The 19,846-nt window shown below is 40.4% G+C and overlaps 2 protein-coding genes and 2 long non-coding RNA genes across 4 annotated transcripts; all 4 read right to left on the minus strand.

Moving 5' to 3' along the window:
- Positions 1-407: 407 nt before the first annotated feature.
- On the minus strand, positions 408-2,653 carry scpp7 (secretory calcium-binding phosphoprotein 7). Its single transcript, XM_041934266.1, has 9 exons — positions 2,620-2,653; positions 2,431-2,491; positions 2,101-2,145; positions 1,834-1,881; positions 1,697-1,738; positions 1,466-1,525; positions 1,219-1,374; positions 837-923; positions 408-670 (listed from the first exon to the last, which is right to left on the minus strand). Exons 2-8 carry the CDS (start codon positions 2,482-2,484, stop codon positions 882-884), a joined length of 447 nt encoding a protein of 148 aa, XP_041790200.1. The 5' UTR covers positions 2,485-2,491; positions 2,620-2,653; the 3' UTR covers positions 408-670; positions 837-881.
- A 1,493-nt stretch (positions 2,654-4,146) lies between these two features.
- Positions 4,147-6,258, minus strand: LOC121604693 (synapsin-1-like). The gene is made up of 7 exons (XM_041934268.1): positions 6,130-6,258; positions 5,769-6,017; positions 5,530-5,586; positions 5,012-5,155; positions 4,845-4,880; positions 4,689-4,727; positions 4,147-4,549 (listed from the first exon to the last, which is right to left on the minus strand). Exons 1-7 carry the CDS (start codon positions 6,181-6,183, stop codon positions 4,256-4,258), a joined length of 873 nt encoding a protein of 290 aa, XP_041790202.1. The 5' UTR covers positions 6,184-6,258; the 3' UTR covers positions 4,147-4,255.
- A 589-nt stretch (positions 6,259-6,847) lies between these two features.
- LOC121604639 lies at positions 6,848-8,777 on the minus strand. The gene is made up of 3 exons (XR_006006755.1): positions 8,620-8,777; positions 8,490-8,525; positions 6,848-8,347 (listed from the first exon to the last, which is right to left on the minus strand). It is a non-coding gene; the product is annotated as an uncharacterized LOC121604639 (long non-coding RNA).
- A 5,031-nt stretch (positions 8,778-13,808) lies between these two features.
- On the minus strand, positions 13,809-14,722 carry LOC121604784. Its single transcript, XR_006006766.1, has 4 exons — positions 14,672-14,722; positions 14,493-14,566; positions 14,319-14,375; positions 13,809-14,223 (listed from the first exon to the last, which is right to left on the minus strand). It is a non-coding gene; the product is annotated as an uncharacterized LOC121604784 (long non-coding RNA).
- Positions 14,723-19,846: the final 5,124 nt, after the last annotated feature.

The following is a 19,846-nucleotide window of genomic DNA, read 5'->3' on the forward strand; positions in this document are numbered from 1 at the left end:
GAGAAGAACAGCTTCACAGAGACACATCTGTCCAGGCAGCTGAGGACAAAAGCACTGAATATATACTATTAGAAACTCTAAAGTCTTTTATTCCAACTAATGACACATTTAAACAATATAAAAGCAGAGTAACACCTCCTTCACTTATTAGTTTGAATAATCTTCAAATGCCTTTAGTTGTAACTAGTTAACTTGTAGAGAATTAGTCAAAAAGCAGATTTTATAATAATCTTATTACAAAACATTAAATGTGATTTATGATTTATTTTTGGTGGCACTGCAGCCAGACAAGTAAAGTTGAGCATAGGTATGTTTGATTGTGTAACATTCAATATATATATATATTTTGGAAGAACCAGAGCAGAACAGATGAGTTGTTGTTTTTTTTTTATTATTTTGAAGCATAGTTAAAGCAAATTTGATTGAGGAAACAACAACGTGCAGTGAATCAAAGCACACTCATAATTCATCGCACAGCACCATTTTTTATTGCGAGACTTAGCACTTTCTCCTCATTCTTTCATAGAAAAGCAAAGGACCGTCTGTAGAGCAACTTTTTTCCCCTTGAAATTGTAGAGCACCATTTTCTTTTCAAAAGCTTAGCACCATATTTTTCATAGTTAAGGAAACAGCAGTGCTGGCTGGTCATCTCTCACTGGCGTCTGGTCACCTAAAGTGGGAGGTGAAGCAAATACATCTTAACTGTTCCATATTCAGCGACTCAGGCACACAGCAAGAGAATATGTGAGGCCCAGATTTTGCTTCATAAATGATTTTTGTTAAAACCAAAAGTTTTAACTGTGCAATTAAACAGGACACTGTGTGTGTATGTGTACCTGTGTGTGCACAAACGTGTGCACGTCCTGCTGACTCTGATTTGTTTAGTCGTCGTCATCGTCATCATCTCCGCTGGGTTTGGCAGCCTGAAATGATAGAGGCTTCTGATGAGCCAATCAGGACTGAGGATGGTCTCTCTCATGTCTGCTGAGGAGTCGATGTTTCTCAACACCTCAGCAGAAATATTTGGATGAGTGTTTCTCTGACGCAACACTGATTTATTAGAATGAACCCGTTGCCCTCATCACCGCTTCAGTAGAAGCAGCCATTTGAATCTATTATTAAAATCAACCATGACAGCTGACAGCGACTAAGTCTTACTGATTCTTCAATAAACTTAAAATGGCTCAAATTACAAATCCATAGTCAGTCTATACACACAGGGGCGGCAGGGGCGGCAGGGGCAGCCGGAGCTGCTGGAGCTGCTGGAGCTTCTGGAGCTGCTGGAGCTGCAGCAACAACAGGATCAGCAGGGGCAGCAGGAGCAGCAGGAGCAATGATGACAGGATTTGACAGGTCAAAACCAAAGGGGTAGAACTGGAACAGGGGTCAAAGTGAAAAAAGACCATCAGTTTATTGAGGTCACACACAGTTTCTGTCAAAGAAATGAAAACCTGCAGGCACTTACCACGTCCTTGGTGTCTCTACCGTTTGGCTGGAGAATCTCCTGCTTGATGAAGCCCTGGACCTGTCGGTGAAAACACATGCAGGCACACACATGCACTTAAAAACTACAAGACCTCAGGCGCAATGTAGCTCTACTCTGTGGTCACTGCAACTTCCATTTGTCCGACTGTTATTCTCTTTCATTCAGATGGAAGTGCAGGCATATGACTCAAAGCAATACTGTGTCACTCACAGGTCCTGCAACAGGCTGTCTCTGGGCATCAACCGGCAGCAGCTGGAAATAAAAACAGTAAAGATTATCAACAAAGAGTGATTGTTGAACAAAATTCATTTTAAAAAAGGGAATAAACTGTATAAATAAGCTCTTACAACGTCCAGAGATTCCATCGCGGCTCCAGCAGGAATAGCCTGGGCTGCCTGTGAAGACAAGATTGATCTTTTTAAGATGAGTACAGATTATGAGAAAAGGCAGCAAACTAGAAGTAAAAGAGCCACCACAGGCTCAGCTATGAAGACATTACCATCAGCGGTGAAGACATAATAGCAGACCTGCGTGCAGAGCTTATTCAGTTTGAAAATGTGTCTTTTACTGTGGTTTTCGTGCATGTTATACACCTGAGCTGTGTCTCGTCATACCTGAGCCGGAGCGTGATGGATGTCAAACTCCATGAACATCTGCTGCTGTAAAGAAGAAGAAAATTCTGCAGAATTAATGATCAGTAATTGAGACAAACTTGCATCGCTTAATCAATCAGCAACAGCTTCGATGATGCACAAGAAAAAGTTTGAATCTTTACAATTCCAGGACAACTGAGCAGCTGCTGATAAAGATTATGTGACATGACTAAAAGCTTCAAAAATCAATATAGACCTTGAGGTAAGATTTTTTTTTTTGTCAAATATTTACAGTTTGCAATGCTAAAATATACATGAGAGAGAAATAAGACGTGGAGATGTTTTCCTTACAGGGGCACAGAAAGCCATCCCAAGGACGCAGGCAGCAAGCAGGATGAATTTCATCTTGAATCTGTCAGAAACATTTCTTGAGTTTTTAGACCTGACAATATTCAAAGCATTACCTGAAACACCATTTAAATAGACCATTATTTTAAATTTCCCCCATGAGCCTCATGTTATATTAGTTGCCGTCATTACCTTTCCTTTCTGGCAGCACACGAGTACTGAAGGATTGCTGAGGAGAGGTGTGAGTACAGGGGAGAGATTTACTCCTATTTATTTGCTGACAGAACAAAGGATGAGCAAACCTATGACATGCATTGGTGATTTGCCAGGGATTTGATTTTTATGATTACAAAATTGGCAGCTGTACGCGTGTGAGAAATCCCATAATACATTTTTGGCTTGAAATGCACATTAATCACATTTGATTCTTCACTGATGTGTTTTATCAGGTGCCCCCTTTCGACATCGTTCACACCTTAAAAGGGCACAGGTGTTGCAGACAAATAGGGGTCAGATTTAATGACATTATTAAATGTTTTGCTGTAGCCGTAATAGATTTTTTTTTTTTGGCAATCATTCTAAAATATCCCAGAGTTTTACTGATCTCTTGTACACATGCTATGATATATAGGTAATAGACTGTATTACAGCTAATTATGACTGGATGATTATTATGATTATGTTTCATGTTACATTTCTACATTCCTTCATGATAATCACAACGTGCATGAGGCCTGTTAAGACTTCCTATTTCTACCTGCACTCGTTCACCTTTTGTTGACTATAAGATTGATTTAATGGCTTTGGCAGAACAGTAAATTGGTGACAGCTTGAAAACACAGCCCTCAAACCCTTGGGGACCCTTAAGTGCTGCTCTTGGGCAAAACCCCATTAACTGTGAAGAAAAGGACTCAGCATGATGACTAGATAACCTCTTACATCACGGTGTTACTTGGCAGAAAACACAGAGGTAAATTACAATTCTTAAACCGAAGAAGCAACAACAGGTTCATATATATATACACATACATACATACACATATTTACAGCATCTGGGATGCTCCAATGTTATGAAACACAACTAAAATTTAAAGACCATTCAAGGACAAGCTGTGTTTTCTGAATATGCGCCTCGTGTTTGTAGCAAAGGCTTCTATCGGGCAGTTTTATCCCACTGTATGAACATGATGAGGTTGTTGCTGGGAAAATCAAACCCCTCAGCTGTGCAAAGTGTTTTAGCATCTTTCATCTCATTGTTTTGGTTGTAGAAGACATGACTTGCTGTTTTTTCAGTCACCACTGTCATCAAACCCATTACCGGCCTCTGCAGGCAGCTGTTTTCATCTTAGAAGCTCATAAAACCAAAAGAAGAGAGTGAAATATTGGATTTTTATTGATCAGGTGGACAGAAACACCACTTCAAATCAATGTTAATGTTACTCTGTGTCTGCTGGATGTGTAACGTGTTCAGCACATCAACCTAAAAGGTGATAATATGTCAATGCTTTGTTCACAGCTTGTTTTCAGTGCTCCTAAGTCATCAGAAAAACAGTTATGCAGGTTGCAAGAGAAGAATATATTTAAACTAAAATCATGAAAACAAGCAATCGATACACATTATTTGAAAAGGGGAAACAATTCACAATTCAGACTTGGTCTGTTGTTAATCTTTATTTGACATCAGTAATTGAAAAGAAAAAACAATGGTAATAAATGAAATAAAATGTTCACAGATAGTAAATTGCTAAAAGATAATGGGAATGAGAAGACTGTTCGTCTATGGTGAGTTTTGTCTCAGTGTGAGTTATCTGCACTTGTGGCTGCAGGGTCAGACAAGGTTTCCCTGTGTGGGTTGGAGTTTGGTTTTTTGGACGGTGACAGTCTCCTGCGTCGGTTTCTCCAAACCCACAGGGAGCCCATTAGTGTTCGGCTGTGGTCCAGAGCTGGCCGGCCCCTGTGTCTGTGGGACTCCAGCTGACGAGGTCCCCACAGTTGGCCCGATGCCCTGCTGTTCTGGGTTTGTAAGCCCAGCGGCCTGATCCACAGGCTGAGCGACTCCTGCAGACGGGTTTGTGAGCACACTGGGCAGGTACACGCCCAGCTGTCCCAGCTTAGCTGCCATCTGAAAGAGAGAAGAGAGGAAAGACGCTGTAAGAGGCGAGGGAGGGCAAACAATTGGATCGTCATAAGGATCACTGAGTTCACTGTGTAGACTGTTTGAACAGGCTGAGAGACAGATAAAAATCTTGGCTCTGTGTTACCTCGAGTTCCTCCGAGCTCAGACTGCCAAGAGCAACATTCTGGGAAAAAAAGGACAGCAAATGTTCAATAAAACATAATCAGAAAGACAGTTATGAAACCAGACTGAACATTAATCATGATCATATCTAAGTTTACGGAGTGCGTTTTGCATTTACCATAGGTTGCTGCAGCAAGTACACAATCAGGGGGTTCTGTGGATGAAAATAAGGCGGTATTCCAACTTTTGCTTTCCCTTATGTTCTGTCTCATTTTAAGGAAGAATATCTCATCTCTTTTATTAAATGAGCAATGCATTCTGATTTAACTGTATAGATAGAGATACCTGTTGTTGCTGAATTGGCTGAGGTGCTGAAGGAGCAGCTCCGTTCGGTGTTTCTGCAGGTAACACTTTACTGCTCTGAGGCTGATCCGCTGGAGTTTGTTGACGAGGTGGTGCAAGAATCATTGGGGATCCATGTGGGGAAAACTGGTGGAGACATCAGACAGTTGGATACAAAGGATCGCAATTACAATATTACTCGCAGAAGAAAAGTATGCTGAAGGCAAAACAGTTTCCACCCCAGAGCCATAAATCAAGTGACAGACTGTCGCAGAGGTACTGATGTCTTTATTTCCACAACACTGTCTGTTATGACTGGTTCACTTAATCTATACAGTACATGTTGACATGTGAGGAAAAAAAAGATGCACTGTAGAAAAACAACCCCCCAGTCAAACCGTGGGTTGTGTTTGGAAAATATTTTTGCATCTGCCGTGCAGCACAGTACATGTGTGTGTGTACAAGTGTGTGGACTGATCTATCTGAAAAAACACACAGTGTATTTCTTGATAGTATCTTACCAGCTGATTGCTATGGGGTGATGAGAAAAGAGGAAAGTACCAATGAGGAGTGAACATCTGAAAAATACAGCAAAATTATTTCAATCATTCTGATGCACAGAACTCTGTCTCTGGGATTTATGTTATTGTTCTCAGTACAAAAATAACAGACAGTAAAATCGAGCTCTGTAAGAGAGTTAATTATATTGTTTTGTTTGTTGTATATTTTTCTCCAGGGGTGTTTTCTCCTCCTGTCCTACCAGAGGCTGCTGTGGGAGAGGCTGGGACCCGTGGACGCTCGGCTGCGGATGGATGATCACTGGACTGCCCCCTAGTGGAGGCCAGGTGTAGTGTTGCATGAGAGGCAGGAGCTGGGGGCCTGCCACATGCTGGGGTGGTTGCTCCACCTCAGGGGAAAGCGGGGCCGGCGTCTGAGCGTCAGGCTTCTGGTTTGTGGCTTGGGTGGCTCCTCCTTGTGAAAGCAGGGAAGGAAGCACATTAGGACGGGCCTGAAAATATAAAAGAAAAATTCCAACATGGTGATTGTCACAGCAGATTTCACATAATGACAAAAAAAAGAACACAGTCAATTAAATACAGTCAATTAACAAGTCTACTTACTGGTACCGCAGACGCCATTATAGAAAAATACGACAGCAGGATTGTGATAATCATTTTTAAAAGAAAAAAAATCAGTATGGTTTTAGAATTGGTTCCCACAAGATCAATGAAAGCTGAGACGAATGTCCACTTAGAGCACTTGAGTAAATTCAATGGAACACAGTGAGCGGGAGCATTGACTTATGCACTGCTCACAGAGCCAAACAACCAATGACAGAACAGACATGACAGACATGACTGAAAAAACAGACAAATTCGACCTAATCTTCTGGTTTGAATGAAACAATGAGATGAAAATCCACTGAGTTCCCTAAACTGCCTGTTTTCCTTCAATTATAATGCCGTAATGTCTACAGAAATGAATAAACAAACATAGAAGAGCCCAGGACTTGTGGTTTTCCTGTTTTCGGAGCACCTCTGGGTGCGGCTGATGTGTCAGTGTCTCATGTTGTAATTATAGTCAAAGCAAATGTGTATATGTGCAGCGAAACCGAAAAAAAAAGGCGAATAAGAAAATGGTTGAAAAGTAGGTCATGTTTCAGTCGTGAACCTTCATTAAGCTTCAAATTCTGCTGTGGAAACATAATATAAAGGGTAAATAAATGAATGCAACACGCAAGGAATCAATGAATCATCATGCTTTTGCTAAAGCATGTTACAAAACAGCGTTTTACTTGATACATAAAACAACTTCTTTATCAGTGCCACTCACTGAAACAACAAAGGGTTTATAATTGAGGGATGACTCTCAACAATATAAGCGCTGAGTGACAAGACAAGTTGGTTTGGCAACAACACAATCATTTTTAATTTTTTTAAAGCAAGGTGCTCAACACATGACATTTCTGCCATGTTTGAGTCATACTGGGTTCATTCAGGAATATGTCAAAAATAGATAAACCAACAGAAGATGCCTCCACACCGTTAGATTAAAATATATGTCTCCACACAAAATTACCTCAGCAATTATCTGGCTTCTAATTAAATTGCATGATGCAAATTATAAAATAGGCGAAAGTTGTTATTCAGTGCATGATTCAGAAGTTTGTTTGGCTGGTTTACATTATTTAACAAAGGTTACAAGTTAAACTGAAATTCCAACAAACTTGGAGATGATGTTGAGATTACATTCATAATGAGTGGCTGTGCAAAAAACAGTATTTTGGTACCAACGTACCACTTGGAAGGACTGCAATTAAGTGGTACATTAAGAAACAGGTGTGTATTTGTGAGAATGTTAATGCAGTTGTGCATATTTTTGTTTAAGTTCCTGTGAACAAACGCTGCAAAGAGTTGGCAGTGCAGTGCGATGAATGGGAATATTAGTCGAGATGCTGAGTCATGATAAAAGCACAGCGTGACAGACTTCACTGATGAAGCAAAGAGTCAGGTATTAAAGGCTCAGCACTCATCCCTGCCTTAAGCTGTGGTGATGCAGGGCTGGTGACGTGTGTGCCCACTGAGTGGATATTACAGCGGTGTGTCGTCAGCATCTTCCCACAGGTGTCTCCAGCACCGTCCTGAGATCAGCCTCCAACAAAACTCATAATTACACCCTGATGAAGTGCCTGTCTCCATTGTATGCTCCAAATCACAATATATCACTACATTCTTCAGGTTCTGTATAGACCGCGGCATAAAAAACAGTTGAGCGACACATTATGCAGATTAAAATGAGATGACAACTGACCAACACAAAAAGAGTCGACAGAAAAACACATGTGACTGTGGAGAGGTTGCTGAAACAATACTGAAATGTGAAAAATGGCCTCTATATTTTTGTCAATGAAATCTGGTTCAAACATGGCTTCAACGCGATAAAATGCAACCAAAAATATATACATGCAAAAAAACACACACACACAGCATGTTTTTCCATATCACTGACAACCCTTCCTGCTGTTGGAGAAGAGAAGTAAAGTAATTCCATCTGCTTTCCCTTTTCTCAGATCAGTACAGCTTATCCGCTGTCTCCTCGGCTCTCAGTGGTCGTGACAACTGTAGTCTGTGGGGTTGTAGTTGGGGTTGTAGTTGTAGTTGGGGTTGGGGTTGTAGTTGGGGTTGTAGTTGTAGCTGTAGTGGTAGTTGTAGTTGCAGTTGTAGTTGGGGTTGGGGTTGTTGTTGGGACAGTAGGTGGTGGAAACAGACCAGGAAACAGCTCCCACAAAGGGATTAAATTCCAGGGATTCGGCTTAGGCTGAAGCCAATGATTGCCACTCTGCAGCAAGACAAAATAAACACAATAAAAGATTATTTAAAGAAAAAAACACTACACTACAGTTGATAATTGTTAGGACTGATTCAACTCTTACCTCATCACTATCAGACTCGCTGCTATAACGATGAGAATTCGTTCTTACCTCATCGCTGTCTGAACAGCTGCTGTCATGAGAACTCTGCAAGACACGTGGAATAAAATACTGAAAATGATTTATGAGCTCTAAAAACATCAGCAAGAGAACTTTATGTGTTGTTTATTTGTGTACTTACAACCCCAGCAGAGGTGATCAGATAGAAAACCGTCAGAAGAAAAAACTTCATCCTGAGCTTCAAGCTGTAATTCAGATCCCTCGATGGTCAGAGTCGCCTGCTGCCACAGCAGAGCACACGTGTAAACAGCTGGATAACGAATCAAAGATTAAACCTGTGTTCGCTGCCCTCAAGCTGGTCGCCTCCGGGAACTCCATTAGCTTTTAAAAAGCCTCGGTGTGCCCACTTTGCTCTCGCGCTTCAAAAGGTGTGTTACTTCATGTCAGATGTGGTCGGTCTCATGGCAGCCGCCGGAGACAAAACCAAAATAGGCGTGAGCACAGTTTCATTACCCGACAAGACTTTCTGTAACATGAAAGGCCCACGTCCTGTTTACAATCCTGAGAGACTTATTTTGTGACACATAATGAGCTGAATTAAACCCTCATCCCAATCTGTACAGCTGATCCCTCACACCCACACACACCACTCCACTCCACATACAGTGTTTGAATTCTGACTAAAATACAGAATATTAACGTGCTATCACACATTGTAGTTACATTTGGAAAATGAGTTCAAATATTTGAGGTCAAAGTCAGGGACGGCTGATGTTGTTCAAGCGTTCCGTGTTTGCGAAACAGTAATATCTGTTGCCTAGAGCTATATTTCCACCTTCAAAACAATACTTGCTCAACCCTTTCCAAATCCCATAATCATCATGTTTACTCATGGTGGACCTCTTTTATTTCCTCTATAGCAGTCATCATACTTTACGACCTGTTGCAAGTCTCATCCAGAGATTTTATGTCTGACTCTTTGGAGAATTAAAAATTAAAAGTGTTTATTTCCCAATGATGGGTGAGAGTGTGGAGATAAACCCTTGTATTTAAACTCTGATATACATAGAGGCAGAAACGTGATGGTTCAGGTGGGAGAATTTGTGGGAATTAGAGCGCATTATTTGCTGTTATGTACAGCTTCAAACAGTGCTTTATAACAAACCTTGTTACTCAATCTGAAGGCTGAAAGTTTCCCCTGCGGTCAGTTTGGGCTCAATATGATCCAATTTCTTTTCAAATAGCTACATTTTAAAACACGGACACGGTCAAGGTTGGTGCACTGGATGAAGGGAGAGAAGACGCCATGTAGGAAAATTTTGCATTCATTTTTGTTTTTGATTGTCCATTGGACAAAAAAAAAAAAAAAAAAATCACACCAGAAACGTAACCCCTTCAGAACATACATCATAAATGGAAAAGTTTGCCCTGAGGGAAAAAAAACACAATGAATGAGGAAGAAATCTGATCAACACATAACTAACAGGCAGCTCATAAAAAGATCATGTTGGCAGCAGGTTTCATGTAGTCTCCTGACGCGCTATATGTTCAGCAATGCAGGAGTCGCTCTGTGTTTGTCATGTGATAAAACTAGGATTTTTATTGTCTTTACAATCATGACACACTTTGCTAAAACTAAACTAGGATTTTAATGAGTGTGAATATCAGATTCCAAAGGTATGTTAAAGTGACGTTATGCAAGAACTGGTATTTTTGGCGATTTGGCGCCCCCTACAGTGTCAGATTGCAATTCACTATGACACTGCGTGAAGACTACATCACATATGGGAAGTTCGGGGGGCATTCATAGTGCATTATAATGCGTTCATATTGTTCTATGACTACACTTGTAGCTTTGTCATTTGGATGCTCTTTACAAGTTATAAACTTGAAGTTGACTGATGAGGCTTATTAGGACTACCTATACTCAACTATACACACTTCAGCAATCAACCACAGTGAAGACTCATGCTACAGTAGTCCATGCAGTATCATCATCATCATTGTGTTAAAGTGATGTACATATTGATGCATCTATAATAATGCATGCTTCATCATAGTGTTTCATTGTTGGTGGCATTTTCATTTTCATGCTCTCTTTCTAGAAATTTGACTTTCTGTAACTCTTCTTTTTCTGTGCACCTATTTTTGTCATCTGTCCATGGCACTACCCAGGTCTTTCCCATTTATTCCACTCTTGCTCCTGGTGATATAAAATGTGTCTCTCTACAAGTGAGCAGCTTCACACTACCTGTCAGGACACCTTGAGATAAGATCAGAGAGGAAACTGATCTCTTGCCATTCGGAAACTGCCACTTTGGGTTTTTTTAGGTTTCTTAGAAGTTTCTCTGAGAAACTGCAAGGTGTTTATAAAACTGAATGGTTCACCGGAGGAGACAAAAGTCCCGGTCATCAGGGAAATTACAGAGCTGGGCAAGACTAAATGATGACATCCCCATGACAGTGATTGACAGATGTCAATTATTTCCTGAACTAACTCAATCATTAAAAGACTTCCTGGTTCAACACTTCCTCAAAATAAGACTTCTGTCTTAATGTTGCATGTATGCTTGTGTCCTGTTTTGTGAGTACAGCCTCCCCAGTCTTTTGTTGCTCCCATATTGTCTGAAACATGTCACCGCCATTCAGTTAAGAATAAGCAGATATTCACAAAAACAATGAATGAGGTAAAACATTTAATATATTGTCTTTGTAATGTTTTCAATTGAGCGTCCCGACTTCTTTGGAATCAGGGTTGTATACTGATGACTCAACTTTGTTTTGTATGTCATTTATGTCCTCCACCAGGGTTGTCAGTCTGTATACACTATGTCGTTTCTTTCAGCCAATCAGAGATGACTGGAGAACACCGCATGTTTTGCAATGTCACAGAGTCATTACAGAACAGACAAACCAACAAATGTCCAAACATTTCTTTGTAAGCCACGTGTTGCCATGCCATTGTGTTTGTTTGCTCTGTTGATTTCACGCATAGAATCATCCAGACAGCTATAATTAAAAACCCTGTAGTCTGTAGAAAAAAAGTGGATAGTGGTTCCAAGTTGTTGAGTGATTGAATGATTCACAAACACATAGGCTGGATATCCAGCCAGCAGATGATATTCATGTGCACTTGAAAGACTACAGTATAGAATATACTGTAGATACAACATATATTAGGACCACAGACCCGTAAATATATAATGATAAACTACACATGTTCCAGGTGTTAAAAGATGCACTACAATGCTAATTGGTCCTTTTAAATTGTTTTTCACATAAACTTTAGTGAAATGAACCAAATATCTGTCTACCTGCTTCACTGTAACGTTCACATTTTTCCTCAGCGAGTCAAAGACCCTTGATTAAACATTTTATTAATTGTCCAAAATATATCTAAAATATATCAACGTATTAAATTTAAAAATACTGTGATAAACATGTCTACAAGTCATCATACCTAAAAAAAAAACTGAATAGGTCGATGACCATTGACTCCCAAAACAACATATCACCATTGGAAAGTACCAACGACAAGCTGGTATGTCAAAGCAGACCTTGTAGGTGGACCTTCATTCTTCCTCCTCGTTGTTAATTTTCTGAAACGGTCACAGTTTTCTTCGGATTAGGCAACAAAAGTACTGTGTTTTGTTTAGAGAAAGATCATGTGTTAAAGTAAGTAGGTGATTGTTACGTAAGTTACGTAAATGAAGCACATCTAATATGTTTTCACCTGGCCCATCCATCCATCCCATGTTCCTCCAAATGTGGCACCTGACTTCCACCTATACAGCTGTGCTTCTGGTGAGGATGGGCTCAAATCAGTCTATATCACCTGGTGACTGTCTGAAATGAATGTTTTTTTATTGGCTATACCATCTTCTTCCGCTTATCCGGGGCCGGGTCGCGGGGGCAGCAGTCTAAGCAGGGATGCCCAGACCGAGCTACATAGTCCCTCCAGCATGTCCTGAGTCTTCCCCGTGGCCTCTTCCCGGTGGGGCATGCCCGAACAAGGACTCAATACAACATAATAATGATAATAAAAACAATAGTAATATGATACTAATCAGCATCATCATTGATGTTGATAATTGGTGTGGTAATAAATGTTAATTATATTTAGAATTATTCTAATAATTAGAAATATATAATTAAAACTGATGATAATAACTGCAGTTGTCATTTTGTAACTGATAGGGCTGAAATATTCACTATACTTAACACAGATTTTATTTGTTAGTGTCTTTCAGAGATTGTTTCTGTGTTGTTTGTTATCTCTCAACAGGCAATACTCTAGCATGACACACACACATACACACATATTAAATTGAACTGTTGAGTTATTTAGCATTGCAAGGTGTTGAAACTGTCTGTCTTTCTCTCTATCTGATTATTTCTGTGATGCACACTTTACGTGAATGTTTCCAGTGTTGGGAAAGCTACAGTGCCGTGCAGTTACGCTACATTAAATGAAGCTTCACTTTACTGAACCATCCCCAGAGAGATGTAGCAAGCCAAACCACGTCAACATGTCAGAAGTAGTTAAGTACATCAACGCTTTTTTTTTACATTGAACTAACTTCATTCCAAGTCAGTGCTATCTCAGTGATTAATAAAACATCAGTTGCTGATTAGACAATAAACTGTACTCTCTGCTCTAAATGCCCCAAAACCAAAGTGACAACAAAAACAAAGAAAAAAAAAGTGCTCCACAAATGCAGGTGTCCATCATGTGTGAATATTCATCTATGTTTTTTTTTTTTTTTTTTTTTGTGTGTGTGTGTGTGTGGTAGTGTGTGTCTGTGTACATACACACACCTGTGCTTGCACAGGCATGCTCAAACTGGGCACATTTGCAGGACAAACTGTTAACTCATAATTGAATAACTCATCTCAAACCACTGTAGAAAAATAATAAAATTCCTCTCTGTCCTCACTCTCTGCCACATTTCCATTAAGCAACCTCAAGCCGAGGTCTCTGTATTCCCCTGCAGTAGAGACATGCAGGCTTGGATTGGCAAGGATCGTTACGTGGTGTCACCATCGTATGGAAGTGCTTCTGTCGGCTACACATTCATAGCAGTGGCGTCACCTATTGACTTTCAGCAATTTTATTTCAGACCGCAGCAGAAAGCTCTGCTGTATTTGAGCTTCAGAAATGCTTGGTAAAATGTAACTTGTGTGGATGCAATATTTGATAAAAAAAAAAAAAAGCTGACAAATAGCTGAGCTATTGAAAAGCTATTTGACCCAGAAAACAGAGATGCTACCACCATGCTACTGAATTAGCACCACAAATGCCCAACACTGAATGTTTCCCATTTGTGTGGATTTTAAGAAAAAGAAACATAATTGGTCCACATTTTGCATTTATGAAGTTTATTCACTGGATACTACAGAGAATACAATGATTCTGATCAACGTGTTTAATCAAACTAGGACTATGATGAGTGTGAAAACACATCAACACAACATCACTGAATTTTAAAATGAGAAAGAAGCAGTCTTCATGACAAGCTGACACAAAACAAAGCTGATGTTAAAAAACAGTTTCACGCTATACTTTTTGTCATTCGCCTACTGATCCCAGGTTAAATTTCAGATTTTATTTTGTAGTAGTAGTGGGTGCAGCAGTTGTTGTAGCTGTAGTAGTAGTTGTAGCCGCAGTAGTAGTTGTAGCTGCAGTGGTAGTTGTAGCTGCAGTGGTAGTCTGTGCTAACTGCAAGAGGAGATTCAGGAGGTCCACAACTTGAGCTGTTGTTAATGAATTGCTTTGTTGTGTTTCCTTCAACAAAATCAGAAACATTGATTGTCAGATATAAAGCAGAGGAGTTTCTTAGGATTGGTAGGTGTATTGAATGTTGTAATGAAAGCACTCACCTCACTGGAGACTGAAATAGAGCTTGACCGAGCAAGTCGTTTGTATGGCATCTCCATCTGTAAAAAATCCACAAGTCACTTCTTCAATATCGCCTGCATTATACTATCACAATAACAGTAATGGCATCAGCATATAAGAACACTCGTACTGATATTGAGTATGACAACACTTACAGGATGAGCCAGAGTGAGGCTCAGGACGCATCCAAGCACAAATACTGCCTTCAGCATGGCTACGGTTATCACACCTGTTGAAAAGAAAATAATGGAGACTTGTTCAGATAAAAAGCTCTTCCAAAATCATCATTCCACCCCCTACAGAAAATACAGAGACAAAAGGTTCATATGATTACCTTCAAGTCTTCACAACTTCAGCTGACTGTCTCACAGATGGTTGAGGAGGTTGTTGTAGTGATGCTCTGAATGTTGAGCTTCTCTTATATACAGTAACAGGAGTGGTTGTGGTCTCATCAACATACAGCATTGTTGGGAAATTGCAATTATTAGGTAATCTTCCACCTCCACAGTTTAAGGTGAGGAAATAGGCAGGCCAGGTAATTATCAGACCCCCAAGACACACCTGGAGTCCATGATAGGTACACTATATGGAATAACTCATAACAGATATAATGTATTACTATCAGTTGGATCAGTCTGATCCCCTGGAGTTAATTTTTTACATTTTATGCATTTAGTTTGGTCCTTTCTTAGGACTTTTTTGACTGTCCTTACCCCACCTGCATGATTTTTTCTGCAGAAATTCAGCTACAAAATATTTCCATACTGCAGTAATCTAGTTTAAGTTTGTAAAAAAAATACTATTTATATTATTACACACATATACAGCAGGAAATTCTAATAAATAAAACTTTTAAAAAAGTGATTTAATCCTAACTTTTTGTTCTCGCTTCATCGAAAGCTTTTGTGTAAAACTCTAAATCAGTGAAAATATTAAAAATGTACAGTTTCAAAACTTTCTGCTGCTCATTGTATCCACCAGTGAATGGGCGGACTCCAGATGTTTCTAATGCTGTTGCATGAATTCACATTCGCAAAAGATTACACATTTAAAACATATAGTTCTTTACATAAAAAGATAGTGACATCTTAAATCCTTCGTAGGTCCTTTTACTTTGTACATCAACTACTTAGTGTATTTCAATTCAAAACTTAATTGTAAAATTTACTAAGATGTTGGTGATTTACTGTAGACACATTCTGACTTTCGACATGTCAAAACACTGAATGATAAACTGCTTTTCTTTTTGCTTTTGTTTTTTTTAAATTTAGTACGAATAATATTCATGCCCATTTCAATATGCTCAGTTGACATTCAACAATTAACAAAGTTCTGCTAAATCCACTGTATGCTACCTGCCCAGAACCATCTTTGATGAGCTTCCGAAGTCGGGGTGTGCACCAGTATCTGGCTTCATCTGACAGGGACACACTATGGATGATCAGCTCAGCAGCTGTCGTGTGGATCATCTTTGTTGCATTCAGCTCTGAAGTAAGAGGGAGGTGTTGTATTTCTGCCAGCTTACAGTCTCACTTTTTGGGATATAAAAATTTCTGGGATTTTTGGAGTATATCGGAAAAGGAGTGTATCTTAGAGATTTAATTTCTTATTTCCCGTGGCATTTATTTTTATTGTAATTGCAGTTTCTCTTTCTGTTTCTATTTCAGGGTTAGGCTCTGCTTTCCCTGCCCCATCTTCCCTCTCCCAATAGGAAGAGATCCAGGAAGAGTAAGTGTAGATAAGGTGGGGGTGTGGCCAGCTAGAGTCCCTCTTTGGGACCATGTGGCCTGTTCAGATGAGTTTGCGTTTTAAGATACAGAGTTGGCTTGTTTTTTGTTTTTTTGCTTTTTGGTTGTTTTCCTGTTTTGTTTGCTTCTTGAAGGAAATGTTAGAAGAGGCTGTTAAAACTAGTCTGTGGTTTAGGCCTTCACCTTCAGCACCCTCTAAATTTTCTACCCCCTACCCGAACAAGGGTCTGTATCCAATCCCTACTTTCATCTTTGACTCTACCTCTTTACGTTCTACCACTTATCTGAACCAGGGTCTGCATCCCCACACCCCGCCTTTATTGGTGCAGTTGGGGAGAGGCAGGGGTAGATGATGGTAGTGCGGCAATTGGCAGTATGTGGCATCTAGGCCTGTGGTAGCATTGTAACAGCTAACAATAGCTAAAGCGGTGGTAGTATGATAGTATCTTAGCAGTTAGTATTGGCATTTAGCAGTTAACATTAACAGTATAGGTGAATCTAGCTGTCTTCTTCTGTTCTTCTTAGCAGTTAGCTGTTAACATTTAGCATTAGCATTAGCTAAATGATAGCATCGGTACTGGTCACTACCTGGAACATCTCCTAAACAGGCCTGGGTCAGTTGAACGTGGCAGTGCTGTTTTGATTGTGTAGGAGCAGTGTGAAATGGCACTGTGGGGGTGATTCTGGGATGCCGGAATTAACCGCCTAGCCTCCTGGAGGTGTCTTGGGACTAAGTAGGCGAAACCCCATTGTAGGGAGGTATGCACCTAATGACCCCCAGAGACGTGTTAGGAATCACTGCTCTTTGGCAGGTATAGAGACAGATTAGGGGTCCAAGGTTCTTCACTGAGAATGAATCCTCTTTTTGAGCACAAGTATCTTGTGTTTAAATTAACTCACAACTAGCTTGGCCAGTGACTGTTGTGAATAGAGCAGCTGACAACAAGGAAAAGACCATGTGACTGCTTGGAAAGACAGCTGACAGGAGGGAAAAGACCCCACAGGTGCTGGTATGGGCTAGCAACCCATGGCAGCAGTGGCAAGACTTAGTCTTGCTACAACCAGACTTAGCTACAACCAAAATACCCCAAGAGTCAGTAAGAGTAGGGGTGGAAGATGACTCACTGGTGGATTGCTGGTGGACTGGTAATGAACAGGATAACGGATATGACTATGCCTTGGATACATGACTCAGTGAGGGATGGGGGCACGGACCCATCTTTTAGGGCCAGAGGTACCAGTACTCAGGTGACAATGAAAGCAACTAAGGAGAGCAAAAGTTGCACAGCAGAGGATAAGAAGCTTCAAGTTTGCCCATGTGGCTGGCAGAAAATAACATCAATCCGAAAAAAAAGGAAAAAAAGGAAAATTTTAAAATCTATCCTAAAAGAAACTGGAAGCCAGTGGAGGAAAAAGAGGACTGGGGTGATGTGCTGACGCCTTGAAATGTTCGTCAGGAATCGAGCTGCTGCATTTTGCACCAGCTGGAGGCGGCTCAGGAGAGACTGGGAAACACCAACAGAAAGAGCATTACAGTAGTCTATTCGTGAGCTGATAAAAGCGTGAATAGTCCTTTCAAGGCTTTACTTTAGAAAAAATACGTAATTGATAAAAACTCGCTCTGACCACGTTATCAATCTGTTTGACAAATGAAAAATTGCTGTCAAAAATAACCCCAAGATTCTTTACAAATGGGTTTAGCTTCAAAAACATAGAGTCCGAATCTGCAAGAACATTCTCACCAAATAGAATAAACTCGGTCTTGTCCTCGTTCAGATGAAGGAAATTGCTCCCCAGCCATGACTTGTTGTCACTGATGCAGTCTGTGAGGGACTGAAGAGCAACACTTTTGGTTGGGAACACTGGTAAATACAGCTGGAGGTCATCAGTGTAACAGTGAAATGCTAAATTATGTCTCGCTATAATTGACCCCTGCGGCAACATATAAAGTGAAAAAAGCAAAGGTCCCAAAATAGAGCCCTGGGGAACTCCACAAAACACAGAGGCAACAGAGGAGGACAGGTCACCAATCATTACAGAAAAAGTCTTGTTGTTTAGGTAAGACTCCACTTGATTGCAATACCATGGATACCAACATAATTATTTAAGCGGGACAAGAGAATGGAATGGTCCACTGTATCAAATGCTGCCGTTAAGTCAAGCAGCACAAGGACAACAGGACATTTGGCATCAACAGACACAGCTATGTCATTGTGTACTTTAAGCAGCGATAAAATTATTTTCTAAAAATGCCTGTAACTGGATAAAAACAATTTTCTTAAGGACTTTTGAGATAAAAGGCAAGTTAGAAACAGGTCTAAAATGAAATAAAACATTAGCATCAAGATGTATTTTTTTAAGAAGTGGTCTCACAACAGCATGTATAAAAGAAGCCGGAACACATCCTGAGCTAAGGCAAGTGTTCATTAAAACCAAGAGGAGAGGCCCAACAGTAGAGAACACATCTTTAAGCAATTTTGTTGGGAAAACACCCAAAGGGCAATTTGTTGTTTTCATGTGTTTCACTAAATCAGCAAGGGATGAGAGGGACATGGGCTCAAAGGGGTCAAACACTGAAGAGTGTGGGGTTGTAGCAGACTGGTCTGGTCCGATGCTGCAGCAGCTCAGCGCTCTCACAGACTTCACTTTGTCAATGAAAAAGCGTAAGAAGTCCTCACATGTAGAAACAGTGGCGTCAGACAAAGGACTAGAGTGGGGGCTCACAACAGAATTAATGGTACTGAACAAAACACGGGGGCAGTGTCCATTAGTCGAGCTAATGTCCGACAGATATTGTGATTTAGCCTCCTTCACAGCCCTCTGATACTGAGCGAGACTGTCCCTCAGTATCTCCAGCGATACATGTTGCTTGTCTTTCTTCCATCGTCACTCCGCCTGTCTGCAGCGCTGTCTGAGAGTCCGGGTTGAATCATTCATCCAGGGATCAGGCCTGGGCTTGGTGGACCTGGACCTAAGAGGGGCGATAGCGTCCAGGATCTCAGAACAAGCAGAGCAGAAAGATGACAGGAAGCTGTCTGGGCATCCAGTCGGATTAATTCCACCACAGGCGTAGAACTCGGAGTTCATAAAAGCAGCCTCAAACTCTGCAGCTGGCTTATGCTTGTCTTGGACCAGCCCCTAGCTATGCTCCTATACTGCTGTCAATCTTGGTTGGGTTGATATCTGTAGTAGAATATCTGTCTCATAATTTCTATGAAAATCTCTTTCAATGCAGATTCATTCAATTATCATATTAAGAAAAACAAACATATTTGGTCCATATTTTGCATTTATGAAGTTTATTTAGCAGATATGACAGAGAATACAGTGATTTTAATCCATATGTCTAAATTAGGTACAATGAAAAGAAATAGCTATGAAATAAAACAAAGCTGATGTTAAAAATCAATGCAGTAGTAGTTTAGTTAGTAGTGAGGCCAAAGAGACCCTGGAAAAAACTTATTACTGGGTTCACTGCAGCTGTTGTTGTAGTTGTTGGTGCAGCTGTTGTAGTAGTTGTTGGTGCAGCTGTTGTAGTTGTTGATGCAGCTGTTGTAGTAGTTGTTGCAGCTGTTGTAGTAGTTGTTGGTGCAGCTGTTGTAGTTGTTGATGAAGCTGTTGTAGTAGTTGTTGGTGCAGCTGTTGTAGTTGTTGATGCAGCTGTTGTAGTAGTTGTTGCAGCTGTTGTAGTAGTTGTTGGTGCAGCTGTTGTAGTTGTTGATGCAGCTGTTGTAGTAGTTGTTGCAGGTGTTGTTGTAGTT

The sequence above is a fragment of the Chelmon rostratus genome, chromosome 3, assembly GCF_017976325.1.
Source record: "Chelmon rostratus isolate fCheRos1 chromosome 3, fCheRos1.pri, whole genome shotgun sequence".
Classification (NCBI taxonomy): Eukaryota; Metazoa; Chordata; class Actinopteri; order Chaetodontiformes; family Chaetodontidae; genus Chelmon; species Chelmon rostratus.

Bases quoted from the DNA above. Each gene is read 5' to 3' on its own strand.
- scpp7 (XM_041934266.1), bottom strand. From the start codon at position 2,484: ATGAAATTCATCCTGCTTGCTGCCTGCGTCCTTGGGATGGCTTTCTGT. The intron at 1,526-1,696 runs GTGAGTGACACA...TTTCACCGACAG, and splicing joins GACAGCCTGTTGCAGGACCT to GTCCAGGGCTTCATCAAGCA. The intron at 1,375-1,465 runs GTAAGTGCCTGC...CCCCTGTTCCAG, and splicing joins GTAGAGACACCAAGGACGTG to TTCTACCCCTTTGGTTTTGA.
- LOC121604693 (XM_041934268.1), bottom strand. From the start codon at position 6,183: ATGATTATCACAATCCTGCTGTCGTATTTTTCTATAATGGCGTCTGCG. The intron at 6,018-6,129 runs GTAAGTAGACTT...TTATATTTTCAG, and splicing joins TAATGGCGTCTGCGGTACCA to GCCCGTCCTAATGTGCTTCC. The intron at 5,156-5,529 runs GTAAGATACTAT...TGTCTCCACCAG, and splicing joins CACCCCATAGCAATCAGCTG to TTTTCCCCACATGGATCCCC.